The following is a 16,142-nucleotide window of genomic DNA, read 5'->3' as shown; positions in this document are numbered from 1 at the left end:
AACCATAGAAATTACACAATATAAGTTTCGACAACTAATAACTTTTAGTTTTGAGAAAGAAATGAAACTCATTAAAATGGAACATATATTAGTACTAAATTATTTGGGTGTGCTCCCCAAACAGAACAAAACTATAAGAAATGTTTTCTTTTCTTCTTTCTTGATAATTATATAGTACTAACTATATAATTATGATAAAACCCAATTATGTTTGCATTCATATGTTTAGTTTATAAAGAAATATTTTCTTTTCTCTTACTTTGTAATTATATAGTACTAACTATATAATTATGATAAAACTCAATTATGTTTAAAATCATATGTTTAGGTTATAAAGAAGCAAAATCAATATACTGTGCTCAAAATTCTCATAGAATATCTGATCCATCAAAGTTGCTATATGTGTTCTCAAAGATTAAATTGCTATATGGAACAAGCAGGCACTCAGCAACAATAGGTCAGGATTATACCTTAGATATCTAGTACCTCGTTAATGGTGACATTAAGATTTTGTTAAGTCCTATAAAAGTTGGGCTAGAGCAATAGCAAATCAGGTAGTGTGTTCACCTTGCATGTGTCCAACATCGGTTGCATTCCTCCCTCCTCTCGAAAAGTTCAGCAAGCTACCAAGAGTATCTCGCCCTCACGACAGAGTCTGGCAAGCTACCCATGTCTTATTCGATAAGCCAAAAATAGTAACAAGTCTCACGATAGAGACGTTAGTCGTGCCCACTCAAGCAAATTGATGAGCAACAGGATGACAGTGACATTGACAGATATAAAAGTTATTGTGTGATTTCATAGGGCCTTTGATTTCAGGGGTAGTGATTTGACAAACACACAAGCTCCAGCAGTAAAGGGTCTGGGCAGCCCTATCTTACTGGCAAGGTGTAGATCAAAGGGAAGCAAAGTCCTAGTTTTGGAGGGTTTTAACATTTTTCTGAGTTCTTGGATTCAAATGAGTCAATACTCTGCTTCTTCTTTCTCAGTATATTGTGGCTTCCATGGACAAAGTCACATGCATAAGAAAGAGGAAAAGAAAACATTTCTTATAGTTTTGTTCTCTTTGCGGAACACACCCAAAAGTGCTCAGGGCTTATGCTTGGCTCTGCACACATGAATTACTCCTGGCAGTACTTGGTGCTGGGGGGATCCTCGGGAATGCCCGAGAACAGATGTAAGGTCAGTACAAACAAGTCCAGTGCCTAATCCACTGTACTGTCATTACAGCCCAGGCAAGAGAATATTCCTTTCTGCTGCCTTCTCTTCACATCCACAAGCAACTGAAAACTCAGTCCCTTCAATTCAGAGGCATTGGGTGAAGCAATAATCGATACACTGAAGACCATTCTAGTGTTACGATAGTAGTATTCTCCCTAAATAATAGCACATCCGTGGGAAAGCTTTTGGAAAGGAAGCTTACTAACTTGAATGGCATCAGGAGTGTACAATTTCTTTCATGGAATTTGAGATCATCTCACACCATCAGTTAAAGGGCAGGCAGTATCTGCTCAGTAAATTGCTGTCTAGCTTAAAAGTATCAACACCAAACATTTTGTTAAAATGATGGCATTGGAATCATATTTATGAAAAACCATTATTGATAGAATTATAAGACACAGGATCTAATCAATAAAAAAAATTTAAAGAAAGAAATCAAAGGGTACTTATTGAAAATGAAAAAGAAAGAAAGCCTCATCTCACCATCGTAAAGTTGTGTTTCTGCTCCAGCTGTGTCATGAAGTCACCGTGTCTCTTCAGGAAAAGCCCTTCCACTCTGCTTTCCTACAAAGGTTGGAGCAGGACGATCTATAGGATCTGTGAGCGCACTAAGGTTTAGAGACAACAGGTGAACAGTTACCTCGTCTCCTTTGATTTCTGTATCCTGTTCCTTCCTTTCTAACAAGGGTATACTTGGACTTGTTCACAAGACTTTGACCTCTATGGAGATGAATGATTCCAGTATCCTCCAAGGACCCGTCTCAGAGGGGAAATTCTTCCAAGAAAAAGAAAAGCAATTCACAAGTTATCTCTGCACCCAGGAGAGCAGCAAACTGGAACTCCCAATGTACTTGATTTCTCCTTGGAAGGAGCAAACGTTGGACAGAATATGGTGATGAATCCCACTGGAATGACTGGAAGATGATCACACAGAGACAGGCAGTATTTTGGTGAGGCTGTTGTCAGTCACGTCAATATAGAGCCCCAGCCCTCTGCTCTGTGTTCCAGAATCATGGCACACTCACAACTTCTCTTAGATTTTTAACTCTTTTTACCACCATTAGAGCCAATTAAGATGAATTCTCCTGGAATAATGACAAAGGATCCTAATGGGAGCAATTATAATCTATATAAAAAGTCTCCTCCCTCCTTTGTATGTTCTTATGGATTTGAGCAATTATATTAGAAATTTATCTCGCAATTTCACATGTGACTTCTATAGCTCCATAGTACTTTATAGAATAAAATTCTATGCTTCTCTGCTAAGATTAAGAACAAGACACATAAACCACTTCCTTACCACTGTACTGGTGCTGGAGGAAGCTGACGTGTGACCCGGGGTAGAGAACACATCCCAAGTGTATGAGGCCCTGAGATGGTGCCACATGGAAGAAAGCTCATGTGGGAAATAATAATGTGATTTTTTTAAAAAAATGGATTAAAATTTATAGGAAAATACCACTCTCAGACCCCAAATGGCAAGACTGTCTATGTAGAAAATTTAAAATTCTTCTGGAACTAAGTGATCACAGCAATCCTACAGGGTATAATTTTACTATAAAAAATTCAATTTATCATGTCATGACACTTACTATAACAAAGCTGCCGGACCCTACACCAGGTTGTTGCACTCAGGGAGCCCCAGAGGGGAGTGGGGGAGACCCCTCTGTGCCCCAAGGGACCCAGACCCAGCAGCCAAAAACTGCTGCCATGCTCACAACCACTCTCCACAGGCTCGGTCTGAGCCTCACCCACAAGTGAACCTTTTCCTGAACCACTCAGCCACATTCACACCTGTGCGACACTTCATAGGACACACCCTGCCCATACTCCAAGAGTACTGCACCACATTTGATGACGATCCCAAGTAGGAGGCAACCAACCATAAGTGGAAATATTACATTATTTTGGTTCTGCTTTGGGGCAGAGATTGGGTTTGGGACAGAGAATATGGTGGTGTGAAGGGGTAATGGTGGTGGGATTGGTGTTTGAATATTAAATGTAATCAAATATTATGAGCTATTTTATAAAATAAAATCTAAAATTTTTAATTTTAAAATATTAATTATATTACGTAATTCTTATATTCATATAATTCATATGATTCTCCTTTGCTCATCGATTTGCTCAAGCAGTAAAGGCTCTATTGTGAGACTTGTTACAGTTTTTGGCATATCGAATATGCCATGGGTAGCTTGCCAGTTCTGCCATGCTGGCTGGATATGCTCGGAAGCTTGTTGGGGTCTCCGAAAGGGACGGAGGAATCGAACCTGTGTTTGCTCATGCAAAGCAAATGCCCTACCCGCTGTGCTATCGCTTCAGTGTGTTAAATCAAATTTATCAGATTTTTAAAAATCGGAAAAATCACCGCAACAAAGCTTCTACAGCAATGCAGAAATGTCAATCTGTTAAACGGTAGGCTAAAATGTAAGATTGGGTGGCCACATAGTTTTTTTTTTTAATTGAATTGAATCACCATGTGGAAAATTACAATGCTTTCAGGTTTATGTCTCAGTTATAGAATGCTGAAACAACCAATCCGTCACCAGTGCTCATATTCCACCACCAGAAACAAAAAAAAGAAACCCCAAAAACCCAGTACACCTCCCATCCTGCTCCCCACCCCGAACTGATAAATTTCATTTTATTTTCTCTTTTCTTTGGTTACATTCAATATTTCAACAAAAACCTCACTATTATTGTTAGGAGTTCCCCAGTAGAGTCAGACCTGCTGTGAAGAGATATGAGGTCGAGTGGTTTTGGATTTCTGTATTTTAGCAACTAAGTCCAGGGAAATTTCTTCCAGATATTGGATCATTGCAAGCTTGTAACTCTCATCTGTGGTCCTCATAATACGGCGGTCTCCCCGCCCTTCACCCCCAGCAAGGAAAAGGCTCAAGAGAGAGAAATACCTTTCCCCTCCTGGGCAGGCATGGGGCCGCGGCTTAGTTCTCAGTCTGGAGACATTCTGCAAGAAGCTGCAGATATCAAGGGTAGTTTAGCTGGCCTCTGGAGTCATGCTCATGCAGCTGCGGGGAGGCTGCACATGTGCGGCCCCCGGAACTACATCTCGGCGGCAAGCAGGCTACGTGACCACATAGTTTTAGGCTAAAGGAATCTAAATTCACACTTAGAACAAGACCCAGAAATTTCATTCTCATATATTTACTCAGGTGAATATATGAAATGAAATAAAAGCATAAATTTTATTCCATAAAAACACAGAAGGGGGCTGGAGCAATAGGACAGCAATTAGGCCTTTTGATTTTCACACTGCCAACCCAGGTTTGATCCCCAGGGTCTCATATGGTCCCTTGAGCACCTCCAGGAGTCATTCTGAGTGCAGAGCCAGGAGTAAACTCAGAGCACCATCAGATGTGGTCCTAAAACTAAAAATAAAATTAAACTAAACCCCCAAAATGACTCACAAAAACACTTTCACACAGATAAAAATCCTGTATTTTATATAGCCCCATACCAAAACCAATCCAATGTCATCCATCACAGCGTAAGTAAACATATTATGGTTTATTCGTACATGGGTACATGGGAATACTACCTCAGAATAAAAAAGAATGACCTCTACACATGACATGCTTGAAAATAAAAACAATTACACTGGGAATATAAACCCACAAAAAACACATTATATTTCATTGATCTGCAGAAATTTGTTGAAGCAAAAGTAACATATAGTGACAGAAAACTCAGCTGAGCAGTGGGTGGAGATACGGCAGGAAACAAAGAAATTTGTAGGGTTTCCGGAGGGGTCACTCTGCTGAATATAGCAAATATTTCCTGATGTGCATTAGATGGAAGGATGGAAAGACTGATGATACACCCCCCTGGACACACCATTAGACACTATTTGTCTAGCTATTTAAGACAGTATTACTCAAGAAGGATTGTAATATAACTGCATGACTCCCAAAAGAGGTGTTAAAGTTTGCTGTCATTATTTTTACGGGTTGTGATGTTGCTGCTGTCAATGTTTTTGTGCCACATCCAGTGGAACTACCCGTACAAGGGTCTCCCTGTGCTTGAAGGGATATGCCAGATATAGGGCAGAACAAGGATTACAAGGAAATTTTTGTTTTTTTAATTAATTTGTTTTTCATTTAGTGAGTCACAGTGAGGGTATAGTTACAGATTCACACATTTTCATGCTTGTTTTTCCCTCATGCATTGTTCGAGAGCCCATCCCTCCACCAGTGTTCATTCTCCACCACCAATGAACCCAGTATCCCTCCCGCCCCCCAATCCCTTCCCCCCCACCCCACGCAACATCTGTGGAAGGGCATTCCAGTTTGTTCTCTCTCTCTTCTTTTGGGTGTTGTGGTTTGCAGTAGGGGTATTGATTGGCCATAATGTTCAGTATCTAGTCTACTTTCAGCACGCATCTCACTCCCTGCACGGGATTTCCAATCACAGTTTACTTGGTATTCCCTTCTCTATCTGAGATGACTTTCCCCCAGCGTGTGAGGCCAGCCTCCAAGCTATGGAGCCAACTTCCCGGTATTATATACTACTATTCTTGGGTATTAGTCTCCTACTCTGTTATTTTATATTCCATAGATGAGTGCAATCTTTGTATGTCCGTCCCTCTTTTTCTGGCTCATTTCACTTAGCATGATACTTTCCATGTTGATCCCTTTATATGCAAAGTTCATGACTTCATCTTTTCTAACAGCTGCATAGCTTTCCATTGTGTAGATGTACCTAAGTTTCTTTAACCAGTCATCTGTTCTCGGGCACACATGTTTTTTTACAAAAATTTTTTGAATACTAAGTATGTGGTTGAGCCCAAAACATCAATTTCAGATGAGACTCTGGAATCCCTAAGAAGTGCCTCTACTAGGTAGAGTTTAGAAGCATCATGGCATCTGCTCATTTCTATGCAAAACGTGAAAGCAATGTCACAATATCTCTGTCTGTAGAATCACACCATAGTTTTATTCCCTTTTCTTCACAATGGAGATGTGAAAAACTTCACCCTCCAGAGAGTGCTGAAGCTGTGAAGACATCTCTGTAGAATAGAATGTCTCTCCATGGTCTGAAAGACCCTCCATTGTCTGGATACATTTTATGTATCCAGGAGAACCAGATCTACACCGAAGAATCGAAGAGAGGAAATCCATAAGCTGAACATGAAATTTAATCCCTGTCCATGGGTAGTAAAGGAATATCTTTGGGACCAGAATAACATGTAGATGAACTAAGAAACATGCTCACCACCTTTAGTGCCAACTGAGGAAGTAGGTCAAAAAAACATCAAGACCAAGAGCAGTGTCTCCAAGGCTGAAGGCAGAGGCTTTGCATGCAGATGCACAGGGTTCCCTTGTGCGTGGCACCCCTTCCAGGTGTGCCCTCCTCAGAGTGAACATCAGAGAATGAACAGAGGGAATGAAGGTGGAGTCTACCATATGCCTAGCTAAGATGCCTTGTGAAACAGGTGCCTGTGGAAAGGGTTTTGGAGGAACCTCATCTACAGAGAAACAGGAGGGAAAAGTGACTAGAGGGGAATTCTGGGGCTGTCCTTAGGAACATATTTATGTTCACAGTAACTTGATGTTTCTAAGGAAACACTATCACTTACAAAGCAAAATTCTGGAAAGGCAAAATCTCTGCTATCTCAAGCTTTGCTGGAAGAGGGCTTCGTTTCTGACAAAATGTGGTAATGGCTTACCTTGTATTATATATAAAATTATCTGTGATTTTTCATACATTATGGTGAAAGTTTTTTGTAGAAAAAAATAAATACAGAGAAAATGTAGGATCTGGGAAAGGACCATCAAATCACCAAGGGGCCAACTATTTTGGACTCGATAGTCAAGGACTGACTTAATTTGATGCAGGCTTCCTCTGAGGAACAGGAATACACTCCATGCTAATTTATCTTGGAATACATTGACAAATAAACCCAATTTACATCATCAATGGCCATAGAATCATATTATGGTGTGAACACTTGCCCTATGAATAGGTATGAGTGATTGTGGAGTATATATAAATATTAGAATCTGATGAATGGGTTGCAGGGAACAAAATAGGAAGAAAATATATGACAGAGATTCTAGTTTTATGTATTCAAAAAAGAGAGAGCATAGTTACAGTATACCCCAAATCTTAAGCTCTTCTGAACTGCAGCAAAGGGGGTAAGGTCTTTACCTTTTCCCTGATGTGTTTCTCAGTACATTTTTTACATCCTTATTTCTCGGCTGTAGATCAGGGGATTCAGCAGGGAATCTCTGTGGTATAGAACACAGAGGCCACCAGCTCCTGGGCCATGTTGCTGGAGGATGGCTTAAAATATATAAAGATGACAGAGCCATAAAAGACTCCAACTGCAGTCAGGTGAGAGCCTGAGTCAGGTGGACCAAAGCCAAATGCTTTCGACCTGCCCTCAGTGGAAGAGACCCAAAGAATGTTTTAGCAATAATAAAAGCATAAGAGATGATAATGATCGAGATTGATGTCAGCACGGGGAATCCACCCACATAGATCACCAGAAGTTCACTGACATGGGTGCTGGAGCAGGAAAGCTTTAGAAGAGGGAATATGTCACACAAGTAATGGTGGATGACATTGTCCCCACAGAAGGAAACACTAGTCATGACAATTGTGTGGGCTAAAGCACCCCATCTCCCCATGGTGTAGACCCCAATCACCAACATACTGCACACCTTTGGGGACATGGTGACACTGTACAGCAGAGGATTGCAGACAGCTACATATCTGTCATATGCCATTGCTGTTAACATAAAACACCCTCCAATACAAAAAACACAAAAGAAAAAGAGCTGGATCATACACTCAGAGCAGGGAAAAACATGTTTTTCCATATAAAGTTTCTTTAGAGTTTTGGGTTAACAACTGAGGAATAAGAGAGATCTAAAAATGACAAATTACCAAGGAAAACATAAATGGGAGACTGGAGCTTGGAGTTGAAAGTGATCAGGAAGATCATGTCCATGTTCCCCACTACAGTGACCCATAGATGCCTATAAATAGGAAGAAGAGAGGCAGCTGGAGTTCTGGCCAGTGTGTTAATCCTTCCAGGACAAACTCAGTCACAGTGTAGTGACTGCACTTGGTCATTTCCTTCAGGAGACAGGGGACGTGTGACTAGGAAAAAGAGAAACCACAGAAATTTAGAAAGGGCTATTCATTAGTCTGCTAAATTATTAAGTAGTTGGACAGAGGAGAACAAAGCATGATCGTGCAATTGAAACATATATTGTCTATCAAATAAGAGTTGGCCCTTGGGTGCCCTCAAAGATTTCTAGTATTGAAATCACTAGGTACCCAACAATTACAACTGTCTGGGATGATATCTTAAAGCATTGGCATATCAGTGGTCTTGTTATCAAAGATTTATTTATTTATTTATTCATTCATTCATTCATTTATTGCTTTTTGCGTCACACCTGGCAATGCTCTGATGCTCAGAGGCTACTTTTCACTCATGCACTCAGGAATTACCCCTGGCAGTGTTCACGGATCCTGGGAATCAAACCCTGGTCTGCCAAGTGCAAGGCAAACCCCATAACTCTGTGCTACTGCTCCATCCACCTATCAAAGATTTATTTTTTAAAAAAGTATTTCCGTGGCTTCATAGAACAGTTTTGTGTTTGGTTCCTGTTCAGCAAGGACATTTCCTCCAGCAACAAGTGGCCAAGGAATTCATACATACAAGACAAATATGACATCCAGGGAAATTCAGGCCATGACTAACTAACTTTTGTGGTCTTCAACTTCATTCTGAGTTGCTGAAGTTCTGGAAGTTAGCTTGTTCTCTCTTTTTCTCTTCAAAAAAAAAAATTGCTGCTTTTAAAAAAAAATTTTATTAGTGAATCACCGTGGGGTACAGTTACAAACTTATGAAATTTCAGGTTTGTATTTAGTTTACAACCCTCCACCAGTGCCCATCTCCTCCACCAATGATGAAGTATCCCTCCCACCACCCCCATCCCAACTCACACCACCCAATCCTGTCTCTGCGGCAGGGCATTCCCTTTTGTTCTCTCTCCTGTTGCATGTTATAGTTTGCAATAGAGGTATTGAGTGGCCCTTATATTTGGTTTATAGTCTACTTTTGGTACACAGTTTTCAATCTGAGTGGGTCCTCCAAACATTCTCTATTAGGTGTTCCCTTTGCTATCTGAGCTGCCTTTTCCCCCAGTATGTGATGTCAGTTTCCAAGCTGTGGAGCAGACCTCCTGGTTCTTGTTTCTACTACTCTTGGGTGTTAGTGTCCCATTCTGCTACTTTCTACTGCACATATGAGTGCGATCTTTCTATGTCTCTCTCTTTCTTTCTGATTCATTTCACTCAACATGATACTATCCATGTGGATCCACTTATATGCATATTTCATAACTTCATCTTTCCTAACAGCTGCATAGTGTTCCATTGTGTAGATGTGCCAAAGATTTTTTAACCAGTCAGTCAACTGTTTTCGGGCACTCTGGTTTTTTCCAGATTTTGGCTATTGTAAACAGCGCTTCAATGAACATACAAATGCAGATGTCATTTCTACTATACATTATTGCCTCTCCGGGATATATTCATGAGTGGTATTGCTGGGTCAAATGGAAGCTCAATTTCTAATTTTTTGAGAATCATCCATATTGTTTTCCAAAAGGGCTGAGTCTGTTGGCATTCCCACCAGCAGTAAAGAAGAGTCCCTTTCTCCCCACATCCACGCCAACAATGGTTGCTTTTGTTTTTTTTGGTGTGGGCTAGTCTCTGTGCTGTGAGATGATATCTTATTATTGTTTTGATCTGCATATCCCTGATGATTAGTGATGTTGGACATTTTCTTATGTGCCTCTCAGCCATATGGATTTCTTCTTTGGGGAAGATTCTGTTCATTTCTTCACCCCATTTTTTGATCGGGTTGGCAGTTGTCTTCTTGTGAAGTTCAATCAGTGCATTGTATATCCTTGATATCAACCCCTTATTGGATGTTACTGGGTAAATATCCTTTCCCTCTCTGTAGACTGTCTTTGTATTTTGGTCACTGTTTCTTTTGAGGTGCAGAAACCTCTTAGTTTAAGATAGTCCCATTTATTTAACTCTGTTTTCACTTGCTTGGCCAGTGGCCTGTCGGCTTTGATGATACCATTGGCTTCAATGTCGTGGAGGGTTTTGCCAGTCTTCTATTCAATATACCTTAGGGATTCTGATCTGATGTTGAGGTCTTTCATGCATTTTGAAATGAATTTTGTACATGGTAATAGGTGGAGATCTAAGCCCCTCCTTTTTTTGCATATAGCTGTCCAGTTTTGACAGCACATTTTGTTAAAAATGCTTTCCTTGCTCCACTTCAAATTTATTTCTCCCTCATCAAAGATTGGATGATCATATATTTGGAGGTATGTGTCAGAGTATTCAACCCTGTTCCATTGGTCTGCGGTTCTGCCTTTCTTCCAGTACCATGCTGTTTTAATTACTATCACTTTATAGTATATTTTGAAGTTGGGGAGGTTGATTCCTCCTATTTTCTTCCTCCCAAGACTTTCTTTAGCTATTCGTGGGGGCTTATTGTTCCATATGAATTTCAGGAGTGATTGCTCCTTTTCTTTGAAAAATGTCAAGTTATCTTTATAGGGATCTCATTGAATTTATACAATGCTTGGGGGAGTATTGCCATTTTGACTGTATTAATTCTTCATGTTTACAAATGAGTTATTTGATAAATGACAGAATATATATAAAAACTTTCCAAATTCATCAATAGGAAATTTGTTTTAATACTTGAATATGCTTTTTTACCAAGAAGATACCCAGTCAGCAGTCAGACCAGAGAAAAGAAGCTCACCAATATTAGCCATTAGAAAGACCAAGTTCAACCACTATAAAACACAAGTACACACTTGGAACGTTTGTGATGGGTGTGGTGCACTAACATACAACCAGTGAAGGAGGAAGCTGTGTTGCTAAAATTCACAATGTGGTAAATCAACGTGACCTGAATTTAAAAAATAAAAAGGGTGGGACAGATAGTACAGGGGATAAGTTGCCCTGCACACAGCCAACCCTGGTTCAATCCCTGGGCACTGCCAAGAGTGAAGCCTAAGCAGAATCAGAAGTAAGTACTGAGCACTCTGATGTGTGACTCAAACCTATCAAAGCAAAGCAAACCCAAACCGCAAAGCAAAACAAACAATCCAGAAACTGCTAGTTGATAAACTGTAGGATGATGTTTAAAATATGGTGGCCACCTAGTTTTAGTTTAAGAACTCAAAATGCATACCTATAATAGGATCCGTACATTCCATTCTCATTTATTTAATTAAAGTATTTTCCCACAAAAAGAATTGCACCCAGATATTCATGCTATATTTTTATAGCCCCAGTAAAAAAATCCATCACCAGGTTAACATATGAGCTTGTTATGGTTTATTCATATTTCAAAATACTATCAAATAATAAAATAATAACCTATCAATATATGCAACAACATGAAATTAAAAATAAGTACACCAGGGAAGATAAAGAAGTATGATTGAATAACTCAATTTGCACCTATTCTTGAGAATGGAAACATTGAACAGTGACAAAAAGAAAAAAAACATAGCAGTGTCATAGCAAAAGACAATCCAGGGGAATGGGGAAGCATTTAAGGTTATGGGTGTATTCGCTCTGTTAAACACAGTGAAAAATCCCCGACTAGATGGATGAATGGATGCATAGATTGATAGATACACATATATTTGTCATTGCTAATCAAAAACTACACTTAAATCTGTATATCTTATTAGAATAATCATAGCCCATGAACACAGGATATTTGACTATATTACTTAATATTATCCTAGATCAAGACTGATTCTGACATATATGGTTGTTCTCCAACAAAAGGTGTTAGTGTATGATTTCCTCATTTTTGTCATTGATCCACATTCAGCAGTGCTCAAGTGATGCTCTTGACTCTGCCTCAGTAGTCACTCCTGGTGATGGTCCAGGAACATACAGGTAGGGACAGAACCAGGACTTGCTGAGTGTAAAGCATGTGTTTGAGTCCAAGATGTTGATTTATAATAAGACTGAAATCTCTTAAGTGACTAAAATATGAATAGAACTGCAGAAGTGTAATTTCACTGATCCATCTGACTAATTGCATGCAAAATGTAAAAACAATGTAGATCACAGACTGTGGGCTCCCCCCTGCGGGCATCTTCCTGTCCCGCAGGGAGGACCCTTCTTGGGGCTAAGGAGGGGACATAACCGAATGAACAGATGCACAGCCTGAAGGAGGAGGAGAGAGAGAGAGAGAGTTTATTCACAGCAGTTACAATACTTATACCTCTTGGTGGGAGGGGGTGGTATGCATGCTTGGACCCCCATAGGAACAATAGTAAAATGCAGATCAGGCATGGTCGTTGGGCAGATCAGGCATGGGCTTTGGCTAGTGAGAGAGGAATGGCAAACTGATAAGATCAGTAAGGTCAGCAGTGGTGACCTTGTTACAGGAATCCCAAGTAAGCCTCCTCTTGACTAGAGGATAAGAGCTGGGCTTGTAAAATGGCTCCCTACAACAGACTGCTGTCATATGAATTATATGACAGAGTCTTCCCTATTTTATACTAATGCATATGTGAGAATTTGGATAGTCAAGAACCACTGATACTCAAAGATCCTGATCTATGTTTCACTCATATGGGGATTACAAGGAAGATCTTGACCTATGCTTCACTTATCTGGGGATACAGGACCCTCTTGGAGAGTACGGCTAATTTATATCACCAGACAGGAGTCGCACTCAAATATCTGGATAAACTTTACTCTATCTCTTTAGGTTAGTGAAATGATAACTTTGGAATAAAATAAAAAGGAGAGAAACAAAAGAGAATTTCTCAAAGTCTTTTATGCCTGCTGAGGAAACAAAGAGAATATCAGGACCTGGGAGGCCACTCGGTGTGCTTGAAATATAAGATTTACATTAGAGCACACAGGATCAAATGACCATTACCATGTGGTTCCCTGAGTGCCTTCCTCAGACTGAGTGTCAGACCAGCAGTACCACTACTAGGACTATACCTTGAGGGATCAAAAATGCACAGCAGAAGCAACAGCTGCACTTCTATGTCCGCTGTACCATGATTCACAATAGTCAGAATCTGGAAACCATCTGAGTGCCTGAGAACAGAAGACTGGATAAAGAAACTATGGAAAAATCTATACCGTGGAATATGACACAGCTATTAGGAAAAATGAAGCCATGAAATTTGTCTATAAATGGATGGCCATGGAGAGTATCATGCTGAGTGAAATGGGTCAAAAAGAGAGGGAGAGATATAGAATGTCTGTATTTATTTGTGGTATATTAAAAAAAAAGTATAAGACTAATATCCAAGGAAAACAGGGCCCAGGAAAACTGGTCAATGGTTTCAATGTACCAAAAAACTATCAGAGGTGGAGAGTAGGTAAGATAGGTAAGGGACCAGTAGGACAATAGCAGTTAGAAATGATCACACTGGATAAGAACTGAGTGCTGAAAGTAAAAAAATATATATCTTTCTTTTCAGTATCTGTATTGCAAACCACAATGCCCAAAAGGGGAGAGAGATACAGAGAGAGATAGAGAGAGACAGAGAGAGAGAGAGAGAGAGAAAGAGAGAAAGAGTGAAAGAAAAAGAAGGAGGAAGGAAAGGTGGGAGGAAAACTGGGGACATTGGTGCTGGAAAAATACACTGCTGGAGAGATAGATATTGGACCACTGTATGACTGATACCCAATCATGAACAGTTTTGTAATGGTCTATCTCATAGTGATTCAATATTTTTTAAAACAAAATAAGAGTCAGAGAAATAAGAGAAAAATAATCACTGTCCAAGTCCAAACTGGGGGGAAGGAACTTGGGGGCAACCACAACTCGAGCCATAAAACCTGTGGGAGGGATTTCTTGGGAAATACGAGCTACATGAAACAGGAGGAGAGAGAGAACACCGATTTCCTTAGGGCTGACTTTAGGAACGTGTCCCTATTCTCAGTAGCTGGATATCCAAATGGAAGAGCTGTTGGTTACAGAGCTGAACTCTGGATAGGCAGAACCCTCTGTAGCATCTCACTTCACAAGATCACTTTCAGTTTATCCTTTCAGATAAACTAGTTCACTGACATACCTGCTATTATGATTTGTTCATATACTTTGAAGAAGGTTTATTAATGTGAGAAATACACTTTCAGGGGAAATAATGTGCATAGAAGATGTATGAGTGCCTGGGAAATCTGCAAGTTGCCAGTTATTTGGGGACTCTCTCCAATGGTCAGGGTTGCATTGTCCTGTTCATGTCCTCCTCAAAGGGAAAGGAATAAGGACTGTAAAAATCCATGGCATGAATGAATGGGTGTTGTAACATTGTACAACTAAAACCCAATCACGAACCACTTTGTAACTGTATGTCAAAGTGATTCAATTGAAAAAATAATTTTTTTTAAAAATAAGTTTTCACACGAAAAGAAACAATGAAAAAAAACAAAATTGACCTCAGAAAAGTATTTTTCAAATGACTCAGACAGTGTCAATAACCCTGTGAATCATAATATCACATAAATGCTTGTTCTATGAACAGGTATAACTGTGTGCTTCGGGGAAGGGGTGTATGTACACAAACATGAATGGGGAATATCTGATATATATGATGCAGGAAATGAGAAGGGGATGTAAATCTTAGAAAGAGATTTTACTTTCATGTAATGGAAAACATAATCACACTTGATTGCCAGGGCTGCTATTATACTGGTGAGCCAGAGTGGAGGTCTTTATGCTTTCCACAAACCTTCCTCAACACATTTTTTACATCCTTATTTCTCAAACTATAGATCAGGGGATTCAGCATGGGGATCACTGTGGCATAGAACACAGAAGCCACCTTCTCCTGGGCCATGTTGCTGGAGGATGGCTTAAAATACATAAATATGGCAGAGCCATAAAAGACCCCTACTGTAGTCAAGTGAGAGCCACAGGTACCAAAGGCTTTAGACCTGCTCTCAGTTGAAGGCATTTGAAGAATTTTGGCAAATATAAAGGCATAAGAAATGATGATGGGAGGAGTAGATGCCAGCACATTGAATCCAGCTATTAAGATCAACAAAATCTCATTGACATGGGTGCTGGAGCAGGAGAGCTTCAGAAGAGGAACTACATCACAGAAGTAATGGCGGATGACATTGTCCCCACAGAAGGAAAGTCTAGTCATGGCAACTGTGTGGGCTAAAGCACCCCATGTCCCCATGGTATAGACCCCAATCACCAACATATTGCACACTTTGGGGGACATGGTGACATTGTACAACAGAGGATTGCAGATAGCTACGTACCTGTCATAGGCCATTGCTGTCAACATATAACACTCTCCCATAATAAAAAAACAGAAGAAAAAGAGCTGGCTCATACAGCCAGAGTAGGAAATAAAATTTTTCTCCCATACAAAGTTTCCCAGGAGTTTGGGGGTGACAACTGAAGAATAAGAGAGATCTAAAAATGACAAATTACCAAGGAAAAAGTACATAGGAGACTGGAGCTTGGAGTTGAGAGTAATCAGGAGGATCATGCCCAGGTTCCCCACTACCGTCACACCATAGATTCCTAGAAACAGGAAGAAGAGAGGCAGCTGGAGTTCTGGCCGGTGTGTTAATCCATCCAGGATAAACTCAGTCACGGTGGAATAATTGCACCTGGTCATTTCCTTCAGGAGACAGGGGATGTGTGATTTGAAAAAAAGAAACCATAGAAATTATGCAATATATGTTTAGACAACTAATAATTTTTAGTTTTGACAAAGAAATAAAACTCATTAAAATGGAACATATCCTAGTACTTCCTAATTTATTTGTTACTTAACAATTATGATAAAACTCAATTATGTTTATATTTATATGTTTAGGTTATAAAGTAGCAAAATCAACATACT

At 39.8% G+C, this 16,142-nt stretch overlaps 1 protein-coding gene across 1 annotated transcript; it reads right to left on the bottom strand.

Moving 5' to 3' along the window:
• Positions 1–8,202: 8,202 nt before the first annotated feature.
• LOC101547652 (olfactory receptor 151-like) lies at positions 8,203–15,914 on the bottom strand. The gene is made up of 3 exons (XM_055132188.1): positions 15,009–15,914; positions 13,740–13,757; positions 8,203–8,346 (listed from the first exon to the last, which is right to left on the bottom strand). The coding sequence occupies exons 1-3, from the start codon at positions 15,912–15,914 to the stop codon at positions 8,203–8,205; spliced, it is 1,068 nt and encodes a 355-aa protein (XP_054988163.1).
• Between the last annotated feature and the right edge of the window lie 228 nt (positions 15,915–16,142).

Source organism: Sorex araneus, chromosome 3 (assembly GCF_027595985.1).
Source record: "Sorex araneus isolate mSorAra2 chromosome 3, mSorAra2.pri, whole genome shotgun sequence".
NCBI classification, from domain to species: Eukaryota; Metazoa; Chordata; class Mammalia; order Eulipotyphla; family Soricidae; genus Sorex; species Sorex araneus.
The sequence above is the reverse complement of the archived record's forward strand: the minus strand, read 5'-3'. Positions and strand labels throughout refer to the sequence as shown.

Coding starts and splice junctions, on each gene's coding strand:
- LOC101547652 (XM_055132188.1), bottom strand. CDS start 15,914: ATGACCAGGTGCAATTATTCCACCGTGACTGAGTTTATCCTGGATGGA.